We start from the raw sequence: 15,772 nt of genomic DNA on the forward strand, positions 1-15,772 counted from the left end.
ACTAGGAGCAGCATGGCAGCAAGGGGAAGAAGGAAAAGCGCGGGAGGCGCCATTTTATTCCATTGGGGAAGAAGGAAAAGCGCGGGAGGCGCCATTTTAATCCATTGGGGAAGAAGAAAAAGCGCGGGAGGCGCCATTTTAAATCACCCAAGATGCCGAAGAATGGCAGTATCACTGCTTTCGACAACGAGGTAGAAGACTGGACCACGTATGTGGAAAGAATTGAAGTGTACTGCAAGGCAAATGAGGTGGCCGATGGAAAGAAGGCATCGGTATTATTAAATTTGATGGGCGCGAGAACGTACGGCCTATTGCGGAATTTAATTACCCCAGCTAAACCAATGGAGAAAAGTTTTGAAGAGATTGTTAATATCTTACAGGAACACCTAAACCCTACACCGCTGCTGATAGCAGAAAGATTCAAGTTCCATAAAAGAAACCAGCACAAAGATGAGAGCAATGCTGACTATCTTACAGAACTACGCAAGTTATCGAAGCACTGCCAGTTCGGAGCAGGACTGGCAGACACCTTACGGGATAAGTTTGTCTGCGGGCTCCAGAGTGAAGGAACCAAGAAACGACTACTTTCGGAAAAGGACCTGACGCTAGAACAGGCTTTCAGCGTGGCAGTATCCTACGAAGCAGCAGCACGGGGAGCTGCGGAAATACAACAGAAACCACAGGAATACAGCGCTAACGAAATGGCGTATGGAGCAGAAAAGTGCTATCGCTGCGGCAGAACAACCCATGATCAGAAGGACTGCTGGTTTAAGGACAAAGCATGCAGACAATGTGGGAAAATGGGACACATAGCAAGAGTCTGCAGGTCGGGAAAGAAAACCAACACTAAAAGAACTACTAAGGAAAAGTACAAGAAAGAAAAAAAAATGACAGACAGTAGTTCAGTAGGTCAGGAGAGTGATAATGACTCTGGGAGCAGGAGACTAAGTTGTCTAAAGTTACACAACGTGATCGCAAAGGAGGATCACCGAACCATTTGGGTCACCCTCATCAAATCAAATCAAATCAAATCAACTTTTATTGTCATTGTTAGTGCACAAGTGCAGTACAACGAAATGCAGGCTTGCGGCTCCCGAGAGTGTACATTTGGATTAAGACATTTAAACATTCAACATACATTTGGCTTGTAGTATATTAACATAAATATAACCATAATAAAGTGCATTGGCAGATGTGCAGGCTTTAGAGTTTATTTGTGGAGTTCAGTAGGATGACAGCCCTGGGAAAGAAGCTGTTCCTAAATCTGGTCGTACGGGTGCGAATGCATCTGTAGCGTCTCCCAGATGGCAGGAGGGCGAACAGACTGTGGCTGGGGTGGGTAGGGCCTTTGATGATGGACCGTGACCTCCGTAGACAGCGTTTCTGGTATATGTGCTCTATGGTCGGTAGCCGGGTGCCGGTAATGCGTTGGGCAGTTTTGACTACCCGCTGCAGGGCTTTCCGGTCATAGTAGCTACAGCTGCCATACCATACTGTGATACAGTTTGTCAGGATGCTCTCTATAGTGCAGCGGTAAAAGTTAGAGAGGATCAGGGATGACAGATTACATCCCTTCAGCCTCCTTAGGAAATATAGGCGCTGCTGGGCCTTCTTCACCAGAGAGGAGGTGTTGAGGGACCAGGAGAGGCCTTCCGTGATGTGGACTCCGAGAAACTTAAAGCTGTCCACCCTTTCCACCACAGCCCCATTGATGTGGATGGGGGTGTGACTTCCGCCTTTGGACTTCCTGAAGTCCACAATGATTTCTTTTGTTTTCTTGGTGTTAAGGGCCAGGTTGTTATCGGCGCACCACTTCACGAGATGCTGGACCTCCTCCCTGAAGGCTGACTCATCGTTGTTGGTGATCTGGCCTACTACCGTGTGGTGTCATCCGCAAACTTGATGATGGTGTTAGAACCATTAACAGCCACACAGTCGTGGGTGAAGAGGGAGTAGAGGAGGGGGCTCAGCACACATCCTTGTGGGGCCCCCGTGTTCAGGGTCGGGGGGGGGAGGTGTGGTTACCTAATTTGACAGACTGGGGTCTGTTTGTTAGGAAGTCCAGGGTCCAGTTGCAGAGGGAAGTGTTCAGGCCAAGAGTTTGGAGTTTGGTGGCCAGCTTGTTGGGGACGATAGTGTTGAATGCTGAGCTGCAGTCTATGAACAGCATTCTGATGTAGGTCTCCTTACCATCTAGGTGATTCAGTGCCGAGTGTAGAGCAGTTGTGATTGCATCCTCCGTTGATCTGTTTGCACGATAGGCAAACTGGTGTTGGTCAAGGGAGGCAGGAACACTGGCTTTGATGTGGGCTAAGACCAGTCTCTCGAAACACTTCATTATGATGGGTGTGAGTGCGACAGGTCGATAATCGTTCAGGCACGTCACAGCCGTTTGTTTTGGCACAGGAATAATGGTAGCGGTCTTGAAGCATGTAGGGACTACTGCCTGGGCCAATGACAGATTGAAGATGGCGGTGAAGACATCAGCCAGCTGATCAGCACATTCCTTGAGTACCCGTCCAGGGATGCTATCCGGTCCGGCCCATGATAGCAGGGTCCCAAGTAAAGATGGAATTGGACACAGGATCAGCCCTAACTGTCATGAATCGATGAGACTATGAGCGGCTATTCTCACACATACCCTTGAAGGACACGTCCATTGTATTGAAGACATACACGGGGCAAAAAGTCTACCCCAGAGGAAAAAATAAGGGTGCCAGTTAAATACAACGGCAAGGAAACACAGAAACTGTATCTATATATACTACAAGATGGAGGACCACCATTATTGGGACGTGAATGGATCCGAAAAATACAATTGGATTGGCATTCCATTCAGGCGCTAACTGTGACTGACAAAAAGGATGATGATGTCACACCTGGATGACTGTCAAAAAATTCTAACTGACGCGAAAGAGGTGTTCCAACAAGGACTTGGGACTCTAAAAGGAGTAACGGCATCGATAAAAATCGAAGATAACGCAAACCCAAAATTTTTTAAGGCCAGACCGGTACCGTACGCGATCCGCCCAGCCGTTGAAGCAGAGCTGGAGAGTCTGGAGCGTTCGGGTGTGCTGCTCAAGGTGGACTGGAGCGAGTGGGCCACACCCATCGTTATTGTAATGAAGAAATCATTGAGCAGCACGCCTGGGGAGCCGAAGAAGGTTCGCATCTGTGGGGACTTCAAGGTAACTGTGAACCTAGTCCTGCTCCCAGTACAATATCCACTTCCACGGATAGAAGATATTTTCGCCTCACTATCTGGAGGGAAACGCTTTACGAAGATTGATCTGGCCCAAGCGTATCTACAAATGGAGGTGGAAGAAGCATCTAGGAAATACCTTACGATAAACACTCACAAAGGTCTTTACCAGTACAACCGACTGGTATTCGGGGTAGCATCAACCCCGGCTATTTGGCAGAGGGTGATGGAACAAGTCCTGCAAGGGATCCCGGGGACCCGGTGTTATTTGGACGACATCCTGGTTACGGGCGAAAATGACAGTGAACACCTTGCCAACTTGGAGCAGGTGCTCACTAGATTACAAGAATATGGGCTACGAGCCAACCACCCCAAATGCGAGTTCTTCAGGAGACAAATCTCGTATTGTGGCCACATGATTGATGAGGAAGGGTTGCATAAGTCCCCAGACAAGATTGAGGCAGAAGTCAAGGCTCCAGCACCGGAAAATGTGTCGCAACTGAGGTCGTTCCTCGGGTTGGTGAACTACTACCATAAGTTCTTGCCGAATTTATCTACAATTCTGCACCCACTGAACGCCCTGCTGCAAACTGGAGTAACATGGAAATGGAGTGCTGAGTGTAAGCGTGCCTTTCAGAAATGTAAATGCCTAATCACTTCAAAAGAAGTATTGGCCCACTACAATCCAACACTACCGATTCGGTTGGCATGTGATGCTGCTCCCTACGGCATTGGAGCGGTGCTGTCACACAAATTCCTTGACGGTTCAGAGAGGCCAATAGCCTTTGCGTCGCGCTCGTTAACCTCAGCCGAGCGTAACTACACCCAGATTGACAGGGATGCCCTCAGCCTGGTGTGGGGGGTGAAGAAGTTCAATCACTATCTGCACGGGCAGAAATTCACCCTACTGACTGATCATCAGCCTCTGGTCTCCATTTTTAACCCAAAGAAGCGCGTTCCGGTGATGACAGCGCAACGGCTGCAAAGATGGTCACTTTTTCTAGGGGCACATCAGTACGACATAGAGTACAAGGGTATGAAACAGCATGGAAACGCTGATGGGCTGTCGCGCCTACCGTTGCCTACGGTGGAGGAAGCACCTGCAGTGGACCCTGTTGAGATATTCCATTCGACCACAGTCGAATGTCTACCTGTTACAAACTCAAGTATAGAGAAGGAAACCCGAAATGACCCGACACTCTCTCAGGTCTATGATTTGACGGTGAAGGGATGGCCAGCACATGGTGACTCACTGTTGCCAGCATTCTCGCCAAGGAGAGAACAGCTGTCAGTGTGCCGGGGGACCTTGATGTGTGGATCCCGAGTGGTAATTCCACCCAAGTTGAGAGATAGAGTGCTCAATGAGCTTCATGAGGGTCATCTGGGAGGGGTAAAAATGAAGAGCCTAGCCAGGGCGTTTGTGTGGTGGCCGGGAATCGATAAAGAAATCGAGGATATGATCAAGAGATGCACAGGATGCCAGAAGGTCCAAAACGCTCCACCACAGGCCCCGCTACACCCATGGGAGTGGCCCTCATCTCCATGGCAATGGGTACACATTGATTTTGCTGGTCCATTTATGGACTCAATGGCCTAGAAATTCACTTTGGGCCCGCCAGCTGGCGTGCGCCCAAAAGTTAGCGCTGAGCGCGGAGCCAGTTGCGCCCGTCAGATATTCAGTTTTTGCGCCCCAAGTCAGAACCGGGCGCTATTCCAGGGTGTGCCCGCCCCCGCTTGGGGCGCTGAAACTGAATTTCAGCGCTCTAGGCGCCACTGCGCCATCCGCTGCGGAGCGGCAGGCTGCGGTACTGCAGGCCTCCTCCTTCTCTGAAGGGGGAGGTGCCTGCAACGGGGAGATCGCCGCTGGATAGTGCCGGCAAATGAGCCCGGCACCACGGAGAAGTGCCGGGTTCGCGGAAAGCAGCCGGCAATGCCGCGGGGGGGGGTGGGTGGAGGAGGCCGGGGAAGGAGGAGCGGGCAGGCGGCCGCTGAAAAAGCAGCCGGCCACACCTCCACCTTAAAGCGCCCCACTAAGGCTACAGGATGGCCCCGTTTTCTGATCGCTGTTTGCGGCCGCTGCGGAAGAGGCGGCCGCAACTAAATATGGCGGTCGGGCTGGTAGAGGGGTGGTAGCGGGGCACTGCGCACACCGATGACGTCATTGGTGGCGGCGCAGCGCTACTGGCTAACGCCGCCATTACCGCAGCGCTGAATATCGGCGAAAGCTCAGCAAGTGGCGCAAAAGCCCTCTTTGGGCGAAAACTGGGCGCAAAGCCTACTGAATTTCTAGCCCAATGTTTCTAATCGCCGTGGATGCCCATTCGAAATGGCCAGAGGTCATCAAAATGTCCTCCACCACCACGGAGAAAACTATTGCAGTCCTACGGACCATCTTCGCCAGGAATGGCTTGCCAGAACAGATTTGCTCCGACAATGGGCCACAGTTTGTGTCCGAGGATTTCCGGAGGTTTCTGAGGAATAATGGGGTGAAACATTACACATCTGCCCCATATCACCCAGCCACAAATGGATTGGCTGAGAGGTTTGTTCAGACCTTTAAAAAGGCAATAAAGGCGATGTATAACGACGACATACCACTACAACACAAGGTGGATAATTCTTGTTTGCTTACCGGAATGCGACACATGCAGTCACCAACCAAGCTCCAGCCATAATGTTCTTCAACCGAAGGCTAAGATGTCGCCTGGATTTGCTCAAACCAAGCATAAGACGAGATGTTGAGGATAAGCAATTCCAGCACATCAATGAGAAGCCAACCAGGAGCTTCAAGATAGGGCAACCAGTCTTGGCCCGCGACTACCGAACAGAAAAATGGCAGCCAGGAACGATATGCACACAGCAGGGACCACTAATGTACACAGTGGACGTTGGAGAGAGCATCGTGAGACGCCATGCTGACCAGATTCTAGAGTCACAGGAACAAGCCAAACCCATACCATGAGCATGTGCACCTGGTAATGAACCTGAAGTACAGATTGCGTCTACCTCAGAATCAGTGGTATTGGAAGCTGACGAACCAACCAATGACAATGAGCCAGAATCGACTCCGCCGCAAGAACAGGATACTCGAGAAAGGCGCTATCCAGTCAGGATCAGGAAGCCTCCTCAAAGACTGAACTTATAAATGATTATTTCAGTTGATGTATATAGTACAGAGAAAATTGTAATTGTAATTAGTTATTATTTAATTGTTAAATGAATGTTATGTACTGTTTATCTAAAAGGGGAGGAATTGTTGTGTATGTACCTTTAAGAGAGAACTGACTTTATACTGTAGTACCGGCAGTGACCACACCTGTATATAAAGCCATAGCAGGCTTCTGTACTTTCAGTTTAAGCTTACCCTGTGTTCAGAAATTTTAATATGATTTGTTAAGTTTTAGTTGAACTTTTGTTTACAGTCAATTTGTTTGTTTTTTGGTACGAACAAAAAAAAGAGTACCCTCTGTTCAGTAAATACCTGTTATTGTTCCCCTGCAGTCCGTGTATTATTGATACGTGGACACTACAGGCACGACCACCAACGTTGGGACGGAGGGAGGGGGGATGCACCCCCAATCATTTTCCTAAAAGTATCTGGGGGAAAGGGTGTACAGTAAAAGACAGAATTCTGCTATCACTGTTGGAATTGACACTAAGGACAATCCACGTAGTGAAAATCTAAATGAATTTTATGGTGTGACTTGATAATTATGTGTTGCTGTTTGTACATGTTAATCATATTTGAATATTTTGCACATATTCATCCCTCATTCAAACATCCTTACCTGCCCTTCTTTCAACTTTTCTTGGTGATAAGATTATAATTTTAACCTTAATGTTGGGATTCACTTATAGATATCTCGTATCATCAGAACTCCTCGGGGCAATGCTCTGCTTGTTGGTGTGGGTGGGTCAGGTAAACAGAGCCTTACAAGACTCACTTCATTTATTGCTGGATACCAGACATTCCAAGTCACTCTCACAAGGTAAATCCACAACTGAAATATTAAAGTTTCTTAGGATGAGCAGCATGCCAAGACATAATAGCAAAGTACATAGCTGATCAGTATATATTGTGTGGGTGTGTGTGCGTGCGCGCAGACCATATAAAATGTATCTCTACCTTTAGACTAAAATGATAATTACAATTGGTTGAAAAGCCACCACATGTGAGAAAAATGCTTTTTACTGCTTCTGGCTAAATACCATTAATTGGTAATAATAATCTCCAGCAATTATAAGCATGGGGGAGTATCGCATAGCTTGTATCCCTGGGGCCATTGCCCACACAAAAAGGTGGTTAAAAGGTGTATTTCACTGTGCTGTAGGGCCATGCATTCATGTTGCCGTGAAAATGACTCTGCTGTAATGTTGAAGTACAATTCCCACCACTGGGGAGTTAAGGGGTGCAGAATGGGTTTTCTTTTTTTTCAGTCCTCACTCTGCGTTGTATTTGTATCTCTCAAGTTAATCTAAGTTCAAGAATATAATAAAGCAGAGTGCCTCTTGTTTCAGAAATGGCTTTGGGTGTGCAATAACTTTGTCACCTCTGAAATCCTTGGAGCAATATTCTCAGCTACAGTCCGTATTCAGAGATCTGTCCTCACTATAATGCAAACTGAACAATTAACATTTTACTGGAAGGGAATAGAGACGAGAGGGGTAGACTGTATTGTAATAGATTTATTTTTTATGTTAATTTTTATATATTAAACAATAGAAAGCACTGAAGCACAGGAGAATAGGTACTGGAACTATCTGTGTAACTTCATTTATATACACTAGGTCATACAGTGCCTCAAACCTGCTGGAGGATCTGAAGATTCTGTACAGAACAGCTGGACAGGAGGGAAATGGAGTGACCTTTATTTTTACAGACAATGAAATCAAGGATGAGGCTTTTCTGGAGTATCTGAACAATGTTCTCTCCTCTGGAGAGGTATGGTGCAGTCCTTAACATTGCTCAGTGTATTTTCAAAATAGATACCTGCCTTATTATTTTCTGCCCTGTTGAAATAGTTTGCAATTTCATTCCTGTCCTTACTGGTGAATGTTCGAAAGCATGTGCACAATCAGCAGTTCATATTTATTATATGTGAAAATTATATACACTTTGTTTCAGATAATAGCAGAGCACTGATGGAATGCCGACTTGTAGTGTGGTGGATAGATCGGCCAATGGTTTTGTTCCTTCATCCTTCAAACTGACAAGTTGCTGATCTCCTTCACATAAGAACATACATAGTCAGGCATTTCTGTATGGCGAGGGGAAGGGGGAAGATGAGGGTTGAAAAGGTCATCACCAGACCAGCCTTGTGTATTGTGCTAGCTACTAATTGTCAAGCACTTTGACTGAGGCTTGGAAGTGGGCTGTCTGCCCACTCAGTTGGACTTGGTGCTTGGGCTATGGAGAAATGGACGAGAAGATAATTTGAAAAAAGTGGTACCCCTTCTCAGAAACAGAGCATGTTTTAAATGGAATTGTAGCCCTACAAATATCTGAATTTGATTTCACTCAGAAACTGAGATTGGCCCGAAATTGACAGTCGGGATGATGGCGAACTGGCAGCATTCACCGTCATTCCGCCTTTGAAACTGACCGCAACTTCGGGATCAGGCACATGCGCAGGCACATGCGGAAATGCTGAAGTTGCGGCCTGTCATTGAGCTCCGACACAGGCTGTGCTGTGCCCCCCGCTGCCCCCCCCCCCCCACCCCCCCGCCGAGCTGGCAACCTGTGTAATCTCTCAAATCAAGAAAACTGACAAAAACTTTGGCTCTTCCACAGTAATTACGCTGTTAAGTTCCCCACTAAAAGTTAGACTCAAAGGGATTAGGTGTAACTGGGATTTTAACAGCGTATTGACTGCTAAAAAAATGTTAAGGGCCTGGAAAACTAATTTTAATTTTGTGCTGTGTGAAATTTGTCCTTTTAATAAAAATAAAAATTTGTAACAGACTTTAAAAAAAAGTTTCAGGTTTGCCTTTTCCCAATGTGAGAGCCCCAGTCTTTGTTTTTCTCTCTCTAACATTTAAAAAAAATTACAATTTTAAGAGCATTACTCACTTCCTTGTTCGCCGTCTGTGCGAATTCTGCATTTTGATTGGCTGCTCAGGCAGCTTGTTGACGTCACGGCAGTTCATACAAGGGGATCCCCACTATAGTACGTTGATTTGCGTTGAACGTCAGAAAACCCAAACTTCTCGACACAGGAATTACGAGATCCCTATGCGGAGTGTACTTCGGGCCCAGCAGCGAACGCCTTCACTTCGTTGCTGACCACAAATTCCAGGCCATTGTGTTCTTAAATACAATGGGGGAGAAATTCGGTATCGTCCCGTTTGGGGCGCAATTGTCGGCCGGGCGCACAGTTTAACGCCTGGCGCTAATTATCGCCTCCGACTGCAAACTTGGCTTCTATTGCCCCTAGAGGTGATTGGAGCCCTAAATCAGGCGCTACGCACCTCTCTTAAGGCGCTAACGCCGAGGAGCGAGGCGCTACCTCAGAGCGCTGGCGAAGCTCATGTGATGTCAGTTAGCAATGGAACACAGACATACTGGCGCCGGCCAGTTCTTAAAGGGGAGGGTCAATCTTGCTCTCCATCCACACCCTGCTCATTGCAGCCTTGAATCTCTGCCTGGAGAGACCTGTACATCAATTCTGCTGGAAAGAACAATGGAGAGACCCAGGGAAAGAGCTCAGAGTGCAGCCCCCACAGTCTCTTCTAAATCGATACAAGGAAGGTCAAATCAAAATGAACCTGCAAAGTGCTGCTCAGTACCCAAAACTCCTTCACACAGCGTTGAATCTCTCCAGAAGTGTGTCTCTCTCTCTCTCTCTCTCTCTCTCAGAATGCGTGGTGCAAAAATGTCGCCGACAAAAAAAGGCAGGAAGTGGCCGCCTTTAAATAGCGCTCCCCCGGTCCCTTCCCGACTGCAAAACATTCCCCTCAATCTGTCGTTGCTAGCGGCAGGTGGAAAGGCGGTGGGCGCCACTCAATATCCGGTCCGGGGCGCAACCAGGGCGTTGCACGCTCAACTGACGTCACGATCTGCTGCCGCAAAATGTCTGATCACTTTCGCAAGCGCCGCAAACATCACCGCACCCGGGCACTAGTTGCTTTGCGCCCCGTTAGCAAACCTCTTAGGGTGCTAACAGGAGGCGCTAATCAACCGAATTTTCCCCCATATCTTAATTTTTGCTATAACAATAATTATAACTTGAATTTATATAGTGCCTTCAAAGTACAGGAAACTCCTTTGGTATCCGGCACCGATGGGACTGGCGTGTTGCCGGTTGATCAAAAATTCTGGATGATGGAGAGGGTTATCTACCGAGGCTATTTTTAACAAAGAAAAATAAAAAAATCAAGAAATGTGCAGTATACAGTAATTGGGTACTCACCTACAGAATGTTGTGTTAAATGGATGGCGGAAGATGCTTGATTAAGTACAGTACTGCCAGTTAATGCAATGCAATGACTACCAGCAGTGTGGGAGACACACAGTACGCCTGTAAAATGGCGGATCAGAAGAGACTAGCGGGAGAGTCAGACTCTGTTACAGGGATATTGAGGTGTTCTGACTTCCGACAGCACCAAGAAGCCAAGTAGTGGCAGTTTGGAGAACTACCCCCACTGACTAACTCGGCCACCGCGAGAGACTGGGACTCGGACTCGGACTCGGACTCGGACTCGGCAACATTGCCGGTTATTGAGGTGTTGTTTTCGGAGTGAGAATTTTGCCGGTTAATAGAGAATTCCGGATATTTAGGTGCCGTTTAAACGAGAGTTTCCTGTAGAAAATTGCCCCAAGGCACTTCACAAAGGTGAAATCAGACAAAAATGAACCAAAGAAGGAGATATTATTAGGGGTGACCCAAAGCTTGGTCGAAGAGGTGTGTTTTAGGAGGGTCTTAAAGGAGGAGAGGGAAGTGGAGAGATGGAGAAGTTTAGGGAGGAGATTCTGGAACGTGGAGCTTAGACAGCTGAAGGCACAGCTGCCAATGGTAGGGCGAAGGGTGGGGGAATGCACAAGAGGCCAGAATCAGAGGAACAGAGAATTCTGGGGTGGGGAGGGGGGTGGGTTCTATGGCTCAAGGAGGTTACAGAGATAGGGAGCATCAAGGCCATGAAGAGATTTAAATAACTTTACAAAAGACCTGTTGCATGCTTCAAATCTACATCATGGAACATAATCGCCCTAATGATGGTTATGAGCAATAACAGGAGATAGAAACTCGGTAGGAAATCTTCCTCATACAACAGAAGACGGTATGTGTTGAATAAGGTATCAAATGGCTGGGACCATATTACAGGACGTAACAGAATCTTTAGTTCTGACATGTTGTTAACTGCTCCAAGTTACACTAACACTGCCAATTATGCAAATTCTTTGAGTGATGTACAGCCTTGCGACAATCTCACCTCTATATGCAGAAGGTAAACATGTTAAAATATCACTGCACAAGACTTGAATATAGCAATACTAACTATGTAAGGAGAAAAATTGGGACTTGAACTTTTGTACACTGCCAGAACTGAGAAATATTCCATGGAACCTCCTGTTTCTTGAAAAAAAATTGACATCGGTAAATTTAAGAAATGAGTTTTACACATACAATACAAATCGCTTTATTGGCATGATAAGGTACATCTTATGTTGCCAAAGCATCAAAATACATTTATGGTTGAACACATAAACGCGGTTCCATTCATACAGTGTATAAACAGGTATATCCCTGAGTTGCAGTAAAGAACTTTTCTAAATCTATAAACAATTCAAAGGTCTGAAAGGGAACCTCTAATGATTATGCTGGCATATGTGAGAGTAGATTCCACAACTTTGGAACAGCTTAGAATTAGGAAAGAAATGTTAACAAATCAAATAGAGGGTTGTTCTCTTCCCTAGTTCTGTAGCTGACTTTGTAAATAATGAGACATTACGTTCACTGTTTTAATAGTGTTACGGTTATTAGCCTGGATTTCAGCCAGGGCCGCTTTGCTGGTGAATGACCGTCTGAGTAGAATCCCCACCCGCCTTGTGAGGATAGGGTCAGTTGCATGGTCAAGGTGGGCCACCAATGCCTACAAGGGTGCATCAGCGGTGCCTCCCCTCATCTTACTTGTAAGACAGAGTGGCCCACAGCTGTTCCCCCTGAGGTTCCCTAAGGGATCGATTATCTTTCCCTTCTACAGATTTGTGGCTTTTCAAAAGGCCTCAGTAGAATTCACACCAGCTCTCAGCAGAAGATCCACCCATTAGTTTTAAGGCCTGTGGCAACCTAGTCAGGGAGGTAGGCTATACTGAGTTTACAGTAAGGTCTATGTTTCGAGAGAAAGCTTATGCCATCTTTATTATTTTTATATATTCAAGGAGAATAGAGAAATGCATATGCGTTATACTGGTTACTGTTCATTCATCTGCCTTACGGTTCAAAGCTTGCATCTCGATTTGGTAAGAGTGTATATCCAGTCCACTTTCAAAGAGAGGAGAGTTCATGTGGTATATTCCATGTACAGAGTAAGGGTTCTCTGCTACGATTCTTTGCTCTCGCTATTACTTACCTAGATATTGAGCATTCTGGGTCATAGGGAACATAAGCTGCACATACAGGAGTGGCCAGTAACTCTGAACCCAAGAAAATATCTTGTTTAAAAACCCCAAAACCTGACAGTGGCATAGTATAATAGGAAATAGTCTTCACTCGCACTGTGCTTTTTAAAAAAAAAGCACATTATAATTGTTACAACTTGTTTGTGGATGAGACTCCTGCCAGTTGTGGCAGCATGCAAGATACGCCGTCTTCTTCACGGCTGACAGAATGTGGACCAACATAATTGATCTCAAAACAATACCAAAATTGGCACAGTTAATTTGTAGATAATTGGATGGCAGTCAATGGAAAAGTTTTGTATTGGGTGGGGTGTGAAATGTATTATTGCTATTGGACTTTTGGCAAGCCAAGTTCAGGTAGGTTGAATGTAATTTTTAATTTATAATTTTTTTTGTAGGTTTCAAACCTGTTTACTCGAGATGAAATGGACGAAGTTAGCAGTGACCTCACTCTTGTAATGAAGCAGGAGTTTCCAAGGCGACCACCGACCAATGAGAACCTGTACGATTACTTTATGAGCCGGGTCCGGCAGAACTTGCATGTAGTGCTTTGCTTCTCACCAGTTGGAGAAAAGTTCCGCAACCGAGCTCTGAAATTCCCAGCACTGATTTCTGGGTGTACCATGGACTGGTTTAGCCGTTGGCCAAAGGACGCGCTAATTGCAGGTAGGATCATATGCGGAGCACACAGGACATTATGTAACTGTAGTCAAAATCCAAAATTAAAAACATTAGCTACCCTGGTTTCCACCATTTCTCTAATTTTAACTATTTTTAATTGCCATTTTATGACCTTTTCTTCTTTTGCTGCAGCCATTGACTCATTTTGGGATTTGACTGATACCAACAGCCCTCTGATACCTTGCCTAAGTGAACATTCTTCATGTATGAGCCACAGGCTAATTGACTGTGAGAGGCTTCCTGTTTTCACTCAATGTCTGTCAATGTCCACTTTCCAGCAAGAGGTACTGGATAGTGATCAGGAGCAAGGTTCTTGGCTGACTTTCCTTATCCTTCCACTGAGTCTAGGGTGCTGAGGCCAATTGATGCCTTTACCCACTGAGTCATCAGGGAAGCTCCTAATTTTAACCTTCAGATAGTTGGTCATCACATTCGCTTTCCCAACGAAGTGAAATTTATTTGGAAGAGTAAGGGTTAGAGTGGTGAACTGACTCATTTTTATCTCGGGCTGGGAAGCAATAATCTAATAATGACCTTTTAACATCCTCACAGTATTACAGTAGTATTCTTGTTATAGTAAAATTGTTTTGTGGTACATGTACTTTCTTTTGTTCTACACAACTAACAATCATGTCAAGAGAACAAAATGTTATTTGAAAATGCTGCAAATTGCTGATATTTTAAATAATGATGTTGCACCGAAAAGTCAAATAGATCAGCAAAATTGGATTTAAGTAACTTGCTAAATGGACCCGGCAGACTCCAATTCGACTTATTTCTTGTAAGCACTGAACAATTGGATTTTAAGACAGGCCGATTTTAAATTAACTTTATTCCTATATATTTGGGACATTCTTCTTTCTGTTTTGCTCCAGGAAAGAAGCATTGTTTCATACAACTTATGTAGTAACCTGGTGTTGAAATATGAAATTACCACATTCGTTCAACTGCATGATAGTCTTGACAATTTCTGCACATATTGCTCTCAATATTCACATCAGAAGCCATTATGACAATCTTTTTGAAAATCCAATTAATGGAGAAATGGAGACATTTCCAAGGCAATTTATACCTGAAATAGAGCAGTGAGTCATAGAGCTAGGTTACAAAATATACTTTGTAAAATTAGAATTTGGCCATCAAGGTTTCTAATTGAACCAATGATTTTGTGTCAAGTCTGAGATGAAAAATTCATCTTAGCTATTTGGGCAAAAGAGAAAAACATGTGTCTGAATTTTGTACTCATCAATGTGAAGCATGTTAGTGTTGGGAATGGAACATTTTTCATTTCAGGCATCCGCTGTCAATACTCCCATGCCAGGTGTAGACCAGTGAAATGCTCCACATTGTCCCATTAATTCACCTATGTCTCGACCACAGAAGCGAACCCCTTTCTGCATCAGTGTGACTTTTTTCCATTTCAGTTATCCTGTAGTCTATTTGATTGAGATTGGTTAGGATAAATTTTCCGATTGTGTGATCCTACAGATACTGTAAGACAAAAAATGTAGTAAATTTTGTTTCCAAACCACATATTATCATAAATATAAAAACAGTTAATTCTGTTCATTGACAGCTGCCAACATTTAACCCAAATAGCACCAAGTCCTGTATGTGCATCGTTCAGGAGTCTTGCCCAATGGGAGCACATATGACAAAATGAGCACACATGGGTGACCCATGATTTTCCATGGATCGAAGATCACAGGCTGTGTATCCACAATTTCACAATATACACTCCCTATGTGGCGAGAGCCTGCCCCAGGAATGTGCAACCAGGAGGCGGGTTGGCTATTTAAATATTGCATGCCTCACATTTAACCTGTCTTCCAGGTGTAATCCTGGCCGGCCGGGTTTCCCAGGCCTCGGGAAACCTGGCAGCTAAAGGGAGGTGAGGACGGCCGCGTGGAAAAGGTAAGTGCCTTTCCAGCACTGCTTGTGGGCCAGGAAGAGCAGGGGTGTTTCTCCTCGGCCCCCCAAGCTTACCTTCTTCCCTGCCATCAGACCACACACCCCATCCAAAGAACACCCACTCAGGGATCGACATCCCCCCTCCAGAATCGGGGATCTGACACGCCTCCCAACCCCCCCCCACAAAGATCAGGACACCCCCCCCCCCCCGGCCTTACGCTCCCACTAATGCAGCAGCAGGCTCATTACCTGCACCTGGGACTGTGGCCTCCTCCAGAGTGTTCTCCGCCCGACAGGGAGCCAAGCCTGTCAATCAGGCCGGCTTCCGGGTGGGGATCCTGTTTTTTTTTTAAAAAGAT

At 45.8% G+C, this 15,772-nt stretch overlaps 1 protein-coding gene across 1 annotated transcript in view; it reads left to right on the forward strand.

Annotated features, from left to right (window-relative positions):
• LOC147116426 (dynein axonemal heavy chain 5-like) overlaps window positions 1-15,772 on the forward strand; it is a 345,860-nt gene that overhangs the window by 230,882 nt on the left and 99,206 nt on the right. The window contains exons 51-54 of the mRNA XM_085992043.1: window positions 7,061-7,191; window positions 7,991-8,144; window positions 13,220-13,487; window positions 13,635-13,811. Coding sequence (XP_085848169.1) covers window positions 7,061-7,191; window positions 7,991-8,144; window positions 13,220-13,487; window positions 13,635-13,811 — 730 coding nt within the window. The remainder of the gene's footprint in view (window positions 1-7,060; window positions 7,192-7,990; window positions 8,145-13,219; window positions 13,488-13,634; window positions 13,812-15,772) is intronic.

Source organism: Somniosus microcephalus, chromosome 6 (assembly GCF_052327205.1).
Source record: "Somniosus microcephalus isolate GS21.2 chromosome 6, FLI_Smic_1.0, whole genome shotgun sequence".
Lineage (NCBI taxonomy): Eukaryota > Metazoa > Chordata > Chondrichthyes > Squaliformes > Somniosidae > Somniosus > Somniosus microcephalus.